This window comes from Xenia sp. Carnegie-2017, unplaced genomic scaffold (assembly GCF_021976095.1).
Source record: "Xenia sp. Carnegie-2017 unplaced genomic scaffold, XeniaSp_v1 HiC_scaffold_41, whole genome shotgun sequence".
NCBI lineage: Eukaryota > Metazoa > Cnidaria > Anthozoa > Malacalcyonacea > Xeniidae > Xenia > Xenia sp. Carnegie-2017.
Window position 1 is genome coordinate 734011 of NW_025813506.1, and position 13927 is coordinate 747937.

The following is a 13927-nucleotide window of genomic DNA, read 5'->3' on the forward strand; positions in this document are numbered from 1 at the left end:
ATTTCCGTTTACTTATTTCATGCGTTGTAAATATATATGTGTATGTATGGTTTTAAATATCATTCTGTCTGAGGATGAGTTTGAAATAAAGTCGAAAATTTACAGTTTACTTCTCGTCTTGTTTTGATTCATATTTTGCAGTCTCAAGATGTCTTGCTTCTTCGGAATTTGTTTTATACTATATTGTTGCTCTTGATCAACTCAAATGCAACAGAGGTTGTGTTTTTTTTTTTTGGAAAACATATTTTCTACTAGAGGAGGTTTATGCTTCTGATTATGTTTTATTTCATATTATGCTCGCCTTTTAATTCATTTTCTCACTTCATGACGTTGATTCCGACCCCGATCTCACACGCGTGCCACTCAATCCTTGTAATTTGATTCCAAGTAACACCAAAATCTTATATCGCTGTAAAAATAATAATCCTAATCAACTTCTCATCTTAGAAGCACCTTTGATAAAACGCAATATGCCACAACTTAATAGTGGTCTCAAAGCGTGTAAGAAATTATCTGTATTTTAATGTAAGCAGACCTCTCAAGTCTAACGATTTTGTCGTGAGACTCACGGTTTTCAGTTCAATCTCACGGTCTCACGACAAGACAGAAAAATCTCACGATAAATAGTGGCGCAAGTTGGCAGAACAAATTTTTTGTTGTATTATTTCATTTTTGGCGTTTCTTGCGCCAATTCAGTGCTAATCCGTAGTTAAATTTAACAAACCGTTACCCAGCTATTTAGTTCATGACGGACTATCGACTATGGCCATATATAGAGTACTTGTTCCAAATTACGTCATCATTACCAGTCTCTCACATTTTATCACGTTTTTAAAATGGCGGAAGTTGCGGATGAACCTAATGAATATATATCCGACGATCAAGAAGAGAGAGGTTCAGTTTTAAACACAAAAGGAAAAGACAGAGGTGCAGCGAAATATAAAACCAAGTTCAACACAGAATGGGAACGTGCGTATCAAGTTAAACGTGTTCAAAACGATGCATATTCATTTTGGTGTGTTCCTTGCAATAAACGTGTTCGTTTATTGAAAAAAGACTGTCTCTGAATCAGAACCTGTGTTTACTTGGTTTTGTCTGCCGGTAGATCAATCACCAGATTTTTTTGCATCAGTCTCCTGATTTTATGTGTTTTGAGGTTGAGAGGTCTGTGTAAGTATACTGTCTGATTGTTTAGTTTTATAGTTCTCCAATTACATAACTGTCATTTCCGCTTGTAAATATTATACAAAAGTTTCGCAGCCTGCATTGTAAACTATAAGTCTGATAATGTCTTTGGAAAGCTATGTCTATTTATTGTCTTCTCGGGAATTTCAATGATGGTTTTGCTCATTGGTTTTTCAAAAATACGACTATAATTATTTTTTTTACTTTGTTTGATTGAAAACCTTAGGTAGCTTGGAAAGACATTTATAGCATTGTATTCTGTAAATGAAACTGTTTTTGGGCAGGATGGACAAAAATTTGAGGGAGAAACTCGTCAAATCCGGCGTAGAAGAAGCAACAGTTTCTATATTGGAAAATCAAAAGTAAGTGAAGTGCATCTTGCATAAATCATAATGTCAAATATCGCATTGATTTCCAAACTTTCTCTATTTAGTTGAATGACTGTTTTATATTAAATGAAACGGATATCAGTGTTTTGGTTTTGTGTGGAGTAAAGTCAGGTGATGCAACTGACACTGTCATCCCTATATGCTTTCCGCGTGGTAAATCTATTATCACAATATAAGGAAAAATAAAGAAAATATAACATTTTATAAATGCTAAGTTGTGTTAACTTTTAAACAGACTTTGAAACAACAAGTTCAGTGATGCTGTTAGTCCATTTGCTAACCAAGAAAACGTCTGAAAACAGCCCAGCATGATGGAAATGCTGTCGGTAAGCAATGATAAAGACTTCTTAGTGAATTGCATGCAACGCTTGTGTCCACGTTCTTCTTTAATTTACTAGGAACGTTTTTCATACAGTGCATTCATCGAGGCAACTTTCAAACACTGAAGCCTTTTCTTTTTTGTGTATGTTTTATGAAGATGATGATTTGCCGAACAAAATAACTCGCACCACCTATCCATGAGTTTTGGTTATTGGTGAAAACATACTGAAGCCTGACCGGCTACTATTGTGCGTCCATGGACGACAACTCGTTGACGTAACTTCATTTTCTTTAGACACAGTCCTTTTTACGCTCTATGCAACATACTATGTATTTTCTATAGCTTATCCACAAGATCATAAGGATGTATTTCTTTTTATTAATTCCGTTTGTTGGGTTGCAGCACATTGCTACCAATAGAATTAGCTTGCAAAAATTTATTAAAGCTCTTACCAGTTTAAAGTAAGCATTAAGTGGACATTCAAACCATTACACTGGACATTTAGACCATTTTTTCTGTTACGGTGTACGCATGTTTTATGTTGGCGTAGCTAGCTCAATTATTGAGGGGAGTACTCGAGGGCAGCGGAGTATCGAAAATTGGGGGGCGCTATTATTCATTTTTGCCCGTTCTACTTTACATTGAAATTAATTACTTTTAGGAATTATAGCATATGAATATATGAATCCCCCCCCCTCCCAATTATCAATGTTCTGCCAATGGTAGAGTATTTATGTTTGCCAATACTCTGTCAATGGTTGAGTAGTTATGTTTGCATGTTGAACCTCGTTACTTTTCCTTGAATCAAATCTTTTTTATTGATAATAACGCGCAATTTTAATATTTGCCACCCTTCACTCCATTCTCGAGATAGCTACGCTCATTCCTTTTCTGTTGAAATAAAGAGATTGTTTTTTTATCCATTTTATTTTATTCTTATTATAGATTCAGAGTTCGTGTTAACCCCATTGAAGCATTACCTTTTGTATTTGTGCCCTAAAAAATGCAGCATTCTGTGTAAATTCTTTTTACCCCAAATTTATGGGGGAATTGCATGTCTATCAAAATCACCCTTTTAAAATTTACCCCATAAATTTTACCCCTTGTTAAATTTCACTACTTAATAGAATTTACCCCTAACTAAATATTACCACAGTAAATTTTACCCTTAAATAAATGTTAGCCCCATAAAACGTTACCCTTCAAAACCGGGGCATTCTGTGGCACTCATTTAACTCCTAACTTTAAGGGTAATTTTTACCCCCCAAAATTTACAGTGTACTTTGACATTTTAAATGTTAAAAAACAGTTCGTTGCACGAAAACTCTTGCTCCCAATACATCCAAAAGTACATTCAGTATATGTTCAATAGCTATTTCTTCAATAATATGCCAAATATATTTGTATATATATATTTTATGGTATATAAGTATATATACCATAAAAAATATGAAAAGCAAAAGCGTCAAAAATGTGAAATTCGTTATTAAAACTTTTTTTTGTAGATCTTCGTGCACACGGTGTCACCCTCCCCCCCATGATCAGAATGGCAGGGAAAAATAGGTTCTTGCAGAGCAAACGAGACGCTGCGCAGAATTGTTTAAGCCGTTTCATGACTTATGAAATAAAATAAATGACAAGGAATGATTTTCAGAATAAGTTTTCCGCTTTTCGCGTCTTTAAATTATTAGTTGATACGAAAGTATCATTTTAAACTATAACTTTATAATCACACTCTGATAACGCGTTAGTAAGTAAAGTCTGGCATTTGGTCTCTGTCGCACTTCGAGACCGAAGTAAGTAAAGTCTGACATTTGGTTAGTTAAATTCTTGATATTTTGTACCTACAGGCACGTCAGCAGGCAGATAAATATGGGCTAATATCCATGTATACATGTTCTACTTTATTAGATTATATTATTGATTAAAGGTGAGTATAAGAATACGAGCTCACCAGCCCCCAATTGTCAATCTTTCAGTATTCCTCATCTAATTAAACACGAGTAGTATGTAAAGTGCATATGCAATCACGCGTATCTTCAATTTAACCTTGGTGACCCCTCCGTTATTTAACATACATTACATTACTATTGTCACAGAATAGATATCTTGACAGAAGGCCCACTAGTGTCAGAACATTTAATGTTCGTGTTCCCCACTTTTCTAAAGCAAATTCTTAGCAGACACGCCTTCCAGCAAGATACTTCCGCTAGATCGCAATACAAAATATAGATGTTTTTACAAATATATCGTTTTGCACTGCAAAAGATTGGAACCTTATTGTCTTTGCAATATGATAACTCTTTGTAAAACTCTTTGTGAAAAAATATGCCACGATTTTAGCCGAGTGGGCCTTTTTGTTAGATGTCTATTTTGTGCTATTATGCCGCAAAAAGATAATTATTAAAAATAACAGCACTATCTTACACTGTTTCAAAAATGATAATAGTCTTGTATTAAGTGAGCCACTGTTCGTGCAAACTGACTGTGTAATATTATAATAAACTAAAAAAGCGATACAAGCATACGAACTTTTACCTCATAATTAATATTATTATTAGAAAGTAGCTTGTTATACAAAAACAGTCCTCAAAATCGATAACAATTAAGTAGAGTGAAAATAAAAACTGCTTAAATTGCGCTATGATAGTTTTTATAGCAGAAAAAATAAACAATATCAACAATCAGTGAATGAGGCTCAGCTTGATATCCAGAATCATTCGGACTGAGTTCAGTGTTATCTGACGAAGCAAAGCTGAAGTACTGAAAGCAGTACTGACTTGTAATGAAGTGATCGTCCAAACATTCTGGTTATTAAAACCAGTTTGATTTTCCAGTGTGAAGACTTCCAAGAAGATAATATTCTACAAAAGCTTCAAGTAGACGTAGGTACATTTAGTTTTTTTAATTTTTCACCTAGCTATTTAAGGTTGTCGGGTGGTAACGTTTTAAGCATCACAGGCTATGCCAATGCTTTAGGCAGTACTTTCTGCCCATGTGTAAACTAGTAATAATACTCAGACTATTATGAAGGGGAATTGGAAATAAGGCGTGAGATATAAAAGAAGAGGCCTAACAAGGAAGAAGTTATACCTGTGGATGAAAACGTTATACATGTATTATGTGAGCAGTTAAGGGCTTTAAAAACAATCAAAATATAACTATTATCTGACTGGATTATAAGTATTATTTTGTCTTCATCTAGCCAGTTTAAAAACACATTGCAAATATTCTATAATTAATATTGTTCTGTTGGTAGTAGACTTCTAAAGTACCATCGTCAAAATATATGTTGATACGTACTGAAAACAAAGTCAGTTTCCTTGATTAGTCGTTAAACATTTTCAATTTGAGTGAGTTGTATTACTTAGTTCCATAATTTCGTAGCAGCAAGATTGAAATGATACATTTAACGTAAACGACAACTTTTTTAAAATTTTTTATTGCAAAAATGTTTCGGCAAAGTTATGCCATCTTTAGTTCGGTTTAATGAATTAAATATTTACATGGGGGTATTAGGTTATTTAAAAATTAAAGATAGTATTGACATGCTGAATTTTGTTGTTAAGATTAGGCTTGAGTTTTTTTATGTACAATGCTTCTTTTAGTTTTAAAGAGGAAGGAGTGCGGGCACTGTTCAACATACGAAAGCGAGATTTTGAGTATTTATATTTGCAGTTAGGTGATGAGAGGAGGAGTTTAAATATGTCATAGTTTTTGTCAGAAGTGGTATGCTCTTTAATCCGTGTGGAGAGGTGGCGGCAGGTTTCGCCAATATAGCGGGAATTACATCCCGCACAAGAGAATTCGTAAACCACATTGGATTTGACGACGAAAGGGATAAGGTCTTTGAAGCGGAAGAAGTTTTTGATTTTAAAAGAGGAGAATACTTGTTTTATGTTTAAGTTTTTGCAGTAACGTCAGACCAGGTTATGTAGTTTTCCTATTTGTAATTTGTGAATAGTGACAAATATAAGGTAGCTTGAAGTAATGGATTTGGGGCTTAGCTTGTGTGTGGTCTTGTTCATTATTAGTTGTTGTTAGAGTTGTTAAATGTTTTTATTACTTGGTTTATAAAATGCAAGGGGAATGAGTTAAGTTTTACAATGTCGATAAATTCGTTTAGGTCACGGTGATAGCCTGTCTGTATGTTGTTGATTTTTTTATGCGATAAAGAAGAGTTTTTATGATTCCTGTTTTGTGGGACATCCTTTCAACATTTGATCGCATCCATTTCAACATAGCAAATAACCTGAACTATCAAGAAGACTATACTCATATCTGGAACGAGCTAATCTACATTGCACAAAACTACACCTCTTCATATCGCTACGCCTTACCGTCTGACTTGAAAAAAACATCGCATCCTGAAAAACATCAAGAATAAAAAGAACATTATTGTACTAAAACCAGATAAAGGAATGGACAGAATGGTATACAATAATTCTTGTATGCAAACATTACATAATAAGTCATATTCAAAATACTGAAAAATATTTTACTCACTCTTTTAAGTGAAGGTATATTACAGCGTTTTATTTCAAAACTTAAAAAACAAGGATCCGTAACAGACTACGTATACTCGAGTATTTTCCCCAGAGGGTTACAACCTGCCCGTTTTTACGGTCGTCCTAAACTACACGAACAGAAAGATAACAAAACTACTCCTCCTCGCCATGACCTATGGTCTCCTCTATCAATTCTTATAACTACAACATTGCTAAGTACTGACGCAACCTGTTCAACCCTATCATACCAAACGACTATAAGACTAAAGACTCCTTTACTTGTGTTGACAAACTTCATAGCCAATTAAGATATTAAAAACAATGACATAGTTTCTTTTGACGTCCAATGCCTATTCACCTAAATTCCACTAAATGAAACCATTGACATTGCATTAGACCTTATTTACTTACATCAACCTAACCTCCCCATTAACAGACATGACCTCAAACAGCTTCTTCTTATTGCCACAAACCAAACACACTTTCTGCTAAACGGAAACTTTTACAACCAAATTGATGGAGTTGCAATGGGCACCATTACTAGCCAATATTTTCATGGGCTACCATGAAAGGAATTGTATAAAACACTACAACGGACCTGACGTACTTTTTTACAAACGCTACGTAGACGATATTTTTTTTATTTTTAATAACGAAAGCGATGCTTTATCTTTTTTCAAATACCTGAATCAACAACACAAGAATACTACATTTACTTTGACAAAGAACATTTACTACATTTACCTTTTCGGGATGTAGTTATAACTAAAAACTCTAAATTTAATACCTCAACGACATCAATTTTTATAAGAAAACATTCACTGGACTTTTATTGAATTTTTTTTGCTTCACTTCACAAAGCTACAAGACGAAATCATAAAAACTCCTCTTCATCGCATTAAAAAATCAACAACACACAGACAGGCTATCAACGTGACCTAAACGAATTTATCGATATTCTAAAACGTAACTCAATCCCCTTGCATTTCATAAACCAAGTAATAAAAATATGTAAGAAAGTCACTAACTCTAACACAACTAACAATGAACAAGACCACACACAAGCCAAACCCAAATTCATTATTTCAAGCTACCTTACATTGGCCACTATTCACAAATCACAAAACGAACACTACATAATCTGGTCAGACATTACTGCACAAACTTAAACATAAAACTAGTACTCTCCTCTTTTAAAATCAAAAACTTCTTCCACTTCAAAGACCCCATCCCTTTTCTCCCAAAATCCAAAGGGGTTTACGAATTGTCTTGTGCAGGATGTAATTACCGCTACATTGGCGAAACCAGCAACAGCCTCTCCACACGGATTAAAGAGCATACCACTTCTGATAAAAACTCACAGATATTCAGACACCTCTTCTCATTATCTAACTCCAAATCTAAATACCCACTGTCTTGCTTTCATATATTAGACAGTGCACGCACTCCTTCCTCTTTAAAACTAAAAGAAGCATTGTACATAAAAAGAACTTAAGCCTATTTATGCGACGAATTTTAGTCCCCCTTTTTTACTAGCTAAATTTAAAGTTTGAACTATTTGATGGAATATGACATGTCGATGGACTTAAACAGATAAATATAAGCTCATTAATTTTGCTTCTGAAGTTGGGTACTATTTGCTAACTTTTTACGACACATATTGAAACTTGTGACGTAATAGTTGAACACGCTTGTTTCCGTCAATATAATATTATATCATCGTAGATGATTTTATGTCGATTTTCTTGTTTTACAAACAAATAAATACACATATTTCGATAAAAAACAACAAAGCTAACAAGAAAAAGTATTCTGAAGACTTATGGCTTCAAACCATTGCTCAGAGAATTTGCAATCGATGTCTGAATCTGTTTATGATTCGAGCTCGAAATCCTTGGGTTGTGTCGGAGCAATCAAATAACTTTGCGTACGACGATGCACCGCTTGCTGAAACTGGTGATGAGTTACGCACTCCAAACGATCCTGATGGAATTCTGCCTTCAACATTAGAGGAACGTAACGGTATAATTCCACTCAATGAATGGTAAGTTGTTGTTTTTCTCATATGCTGCATTACTTCCTGTTTTCTCCCATTTATAAAATACCTAAAGTCAATTTACAACTCACAATGCTACGACGTGTTATGTGTAATTGTCAATGCTGTCATATTGAATTGTTAGAAAGAACATTACAGTACAGGTGTTGTAAAGAAATGGGAACAGTTTTACAGAAAATGAGTTTCAATAGCAGCATTGAGAAAATATTGTGCATTGCACAACATGCAGAACTGAGCTTTTACCCCACGAGGCTGTTCTTAAAAACCTAGGGCCACTGTTGAGAGACAGAAATGAACGTGTAAGATAGTAAGATTGTTCAAGAATTTTCTTATTAACAGTGTTCCATCAACAATAATTTGTCAAACCTCAATTACCTCAGGTACTTGAGGTTGAGAGCTGTGGCATGAAATGGTTGATGCCATGGTTTTGTGGATCTATGAGAGGGGAGAACAGTCGGCCTTTACCTGCTTGTGCTTACCACTTTATTTGGAAGGCATATCTAAGTGGTAACACAAAAGGATACGTACCGTCTGAGGGGCGATCATAAAATTCTGTTGACTGAAATTGAAATGATCAGGAAAAATTCCTAGATAAAGACCAAGCAGGTGATATATGTATGCACTATATAAGTTGACATGCAGTATACTGGTTTGAAACAAGAGGATGCAGTAAAGAGGCAAATACTGAGAGGTTAAATGAAACAATTAGTGTAAGAAAATCTTTTAACCTTTTTTACAATGTCATTCTCGCGAAAAAAAGATAAAAGAAAAAGTATAAGAAACTATATCACAGCATATTTAAATGTAAACATGGAAAATAGCATGCCACATGAACTTATTATATGAGGTCTTTGCACATGAATGCACTGTATCAGCAAAGGGCATACTTATCAATGGTCATTCAGAGCTTCTAAGTGCTTTAAACTTTCCTCGCCAAGTGCATGCGCTTAATTTAGCGTAAATAGTTCCCATTTATGCTTAAACCAAGAGAAAACCTATTTTCCTTGTTTTTTATTTTTCTAAAATTGCTTCCCATACTATTTTTTACTGATAACTTCTGTATCCCCTATTTTATTTTTGCAATGCGAAAACACTTGTTACGAAGAAACATCACATTTTACAACAGTTTCGCACTTATAGCTACTTAATATGGAAAGTAGAAAAATACGAGTTCTCTTGACCCTTTCCATACACACAGCAACAAAACCCAATATTGTTCTTAAGTAATGAGAAATGAAGCAAGTAGACGTTGGTAGCAGCGTAAAATTCTTAACTCAGAAAAACTTGTGAATGCTGAATTAGTACTGATGAAATAACAGCTTAAATTTTTCTGAGCAAGAATCAAAGTCATGATAGTACAAGTATAATTTCAGAATGTTACAGAACTTAATGGCATGAACAAATAAATCTACACAACCTGTTATCATTACAGCTTACTACAGGTTCATCCTGCAGTCAATTAAAAGAAGGCACATTACAAGCTGAGTCTATAGCCTGGGATAGAACACACACCTATGACACTTAACAAAGGTCTGTAAGGAAAGCTTTATGGCCATCGATAAGTTAAATGAGACATGGATGTCTGCAGTGATAACAAACAAACAGCAGCTCAATTATGGAGTGAAAAGAGTTATTTAAAAAGTACAAGCTAAGCGGAACTGTTTAAACAATCTTTTTAATTGCATTAAGTATAAAAAGATAGATCAAAGCATCCACATTATTGCATAACAAACTCACTTTAATGCACTGAAAATTTACTCTTAAATTCTGCTAATGCCAGAGGTTGATGTTGTTATAATTATTTAAAAGTCACTAAATCTAATGAAAAATTTAATGTGAACAACTTTTACACTTAAAAAAAACAAACACATCTTCAAAATCAAAAATGTGAATTAAATTACTTTTGATTTCAAAAACAAAAGATGTTTACTGTGTTTGCACAGGGTTATACAAACCGAGGAGACCTTTGAGAGAACTTGAGAGCTGATCACCGGCTTGAGAGCTCTCACAAACATCTCCGAGGTTTTCATAAGCCAGTGCAAACACAAAAAAATATCTTATTTCATTTATAAAATACGAATAATGTGAAAAAATAAAACGTTTTAATGTTCTTCTAACTTTTATTTATGATTGATTTGCAAATTCTCTTTGATTGATAGATCGATTTGATTGGTTGTGCTCAGATCGTTTTGCACAGGCTTATGCAAACACAGCTCAAGACCAATCAGCACACGCGTTTTATGGTGATTATTTTATAAATCAAGTTGAACATATTTTAATAATAAATCCATATAGACTGTGAAGATGACTACCGTTAAGTTTGTCGAAACGTGTCAGCATCAACACCAACAGTCCCTCTCAGGACTGTGCTAACCTGCACGATCCACATCTAAAAACATGTAAATTCCATCTATTTTGCTGCATAAATGCATAAATGAGTAAATTCAGCTCGGTTTTTATTTTTTGACAAACACAATGCTGTCTACTTTGCATAAAGCAGTTGAATTAAAAAAACAAGATTTTTGTATTTCTTTTGGGTCATTGGGTAAACTGCCAATTAATTAGTAGTTTATCCTAAATAGAAACCGACATATGTTCAATTTTGCTACATACACCTTTGCTCACACAATGTTGAAACAACATCAATCTCATAATAAAAGAATGATTTTCAAATTTTTCTTTATAATTCGACTGATTTGATGTATGTAGCTATAAATGCACGATGATTTTTTTCTGCAGGATTTCCCTTAGCCGAGGGGTTAGGGTTTGGGTCAAGTTCATTATGTATTGAAAAAGAAACAATTGTACAAACTATTGAGAATTAATATGCATTGTATATAATATCTTTAGATTACAACGTTTGGATCGACTAGAAAAAATAAAATTCTGGATCTTGCAACCACATTATGCAACGTACTTTGACGTATTCAGGATCGATTCCTGGTTACGTCACAGCTATCAAAATAGCTGCATCTGTTATTCTGTGTAAATTAATGATCTTTGTTTGTGACAAAAATGCTAATTTAACAGTCAAGTATCAAATAGATATTAGAATAGTGGTTAAATTGTTTTTGCGTTATCGTTCTCTGCAGAAATAAACACAAAATGTTCAACTTTTGCAAAAGCAACTCAAAAAACTAGAACATACAATTGGGAGTCCCAGGTTTGAAAATAAAACTGTCTATTTATTCTATTTCAAGGACTGTATTCGAATGACTTAAAGTCATTAGAAAAGTAAAAATCAAGGAATAATCATTATCAATGACAAATGCATTATTTTAATTTTTGAGGTACACTTGTCTATGGCAAGCCAAACTGGACAAAAGTATATTGAGAAGTGTAAGCGTAAGTCAAAAATTGAATACAAGACTTACGAGATATGTATGTTATACTCTAGCAAAGTGTAAGTGACAGTCGAGAAACATTCTCAACTGTCAGTTACACTTTGTTCGATTATAACATACTTGTATGATAACGCGTATATTGATGCAGTTCTCGACTTGCGCTTACACTTGTCGATGTACATTTTGATGCAGTTTGGCTTTCCATACTTGTAGTCTTTGTATATATTACACGCAAAATATCATTGAATCTTCAACCATCTATTACCATTTAGAGTTTGACGACAGCCTGGTTAATAGTTCTAAAAAATTACCTGTTAGGGGCTTGGGTTATGGTTTGGGATCAATCTCGCATATTTGTAGCACAAAAAATAATTACCTGCTATTGATTGATGAGTAGTGTTTTAAGCATGTTAACGTTCCAATGACGTTCGGTGAGCCTATGATAGGTTGCGTATTTTTCAATTAAATTCTCGAATTACGATATATTTATGCATTGACACAATTGCAGTGAAACTTCCCATTAAACCGAATTGCTTCCCATTGAGTTACATGTGAAAGAAACGTCGTGTATTTTGACAAGAATATTTGTTTGCAGTTCTAGCATTCAAACGGTCAGAAGAAAATATGAAGACCATGCTCATATTTGTTCTGTTGTTCTTTCTCCATTGTGCTGAGTGCCAACAGACTTTGAAGAATTCTCGAGGTTTGTTAAAGATTATAAAAAATAGCAGCTTGATTTCAGATGCAAATATGGCTTGCTAATTGAAGTGTATGTCGGCTTTATTGCGGGACTCGATTATTGTTTAATAGCTCCCCAGAATATAGTGATTCGTAAAGAATCGATTGATCACTACAAAAGATTTTCAACAGAAATAACAATAGCTTAAATTTGAGTTGCTTTGTAAGTGAATTTAAGTTCCATAACTTTATCAAGTAGGAGGCACGTATGTTTAACACAGTTCTGGTGGTAATGTGTGGTATTTATTTGAAAATTGTACAGTATTTGTGATTTTCAAGCATTGTATTGTTGATTTGAGTTTAAGAACACAAAAAAAAGAGGAAAAAAGGTATTAATTTTTGTTTGACATTGATAATAAGATATCAAGTTTTAAATTTTGCGCAAAGGTCGAAGGGTAATGTGAAACCGCAATTTTAAAGTGTTTTTACTACGAAGTTTAGCCTTACTTTTTTTATTGCATAATTTGAAGATTTGAACAATTTGAAGAACTATGACATGTTATGGACTTACGCAGACAAATACAAGTTGATTAATTTTGTAAAAAAATAGTAAAAGAGTTTGTATGCATTTCATTTACCAGAAGTTATGTCAACTGTTTTTGGGTAAAATTACGATTACGAACAACGTGGATGTGTCATTTCCTCAATCCGGAACAAAAGTCCTGAAATTGAGACCCCCCCTAAAATAGCAGTGTCGGCCTAGCTCTAACTTTAAGAAAAAAATAGGAATAAAATTTTTTGTAGTGTTTAAAATTTTTAAAAGGTTCACTTTTAGGGGTCGTCATTGGAGGAAAAATTTGGATAAGCTTATTTTTTACTGAGAAAATAACCGTACACCAGCTATTGTCAAATGCCAATTTGGGATAAATTATCAAATATTCTTAGCAGAGATCGAATTTTCCTATTTTCAAAGAAAAAATCATATAGGAAGAATAACCACGCACAACTCACTTTAATTATTTGTTGTCTCAAGCAGTTGACATTATTTTTCTGGTATACGATAGATTATATTTCCTATATCATTCTGATGAAGACTCGAAGCACCGAGTCAAAAGCTCACTAAAATAATTTAACAACAATCCGTGGAAACTTTCATTTTTATAAATTAAATGCCTGGATTACCAATTTTCAAGCCTAGATTATATTTCGTATACCTTGCTTCTAAACACCCCTTTCGTCATGTTTTACCGTCTTGTCTGCTTATTATAGCCGAATCTTAAAAGTTTTCTGCCCATCTTGTACAATTTCATGATTACTGATGACGAAATAATATTTCATCCCCAGTTTTGTCAATCTTAGACGCAGTGCAGAGTCCTGTTGTTTATCTTAGAAAAACGAATTATTATTATTATTATTAAAAAAAGGTATTTTGTACACGAACATTC

General features: G+C 33.6%; 1 protein-coding gene across 2 annotated transcripts in view; it reads left to right on the forward strand.

Annotated features, from left to right (window-relative positions):
- Nucleotides 1-12301: 12301 nt before the first annotated feature.
- Nucleotides 12302-13927, forward strand: part of LOC124456063 (serine proteinase stubble-like) — a 77304-nt gene continuing 75678 nt past the window's right edge. The window contains exon 1 of one of the 2 annotated variants that reach the window (XM_047006602.1): nt 12302-12507. In XM_047006602.1, coding sequence (XP_046862558.1) covers nt 12429-12507 — 79 coding nt within the window. In that variant the 5' untranslated portion in view covers nt 12302-12428. The remainder of the gene's footprint in view (nt 12508-13927) is intronic. The other variant, XM_047006603.1, reaches the window with a different exon arrangement.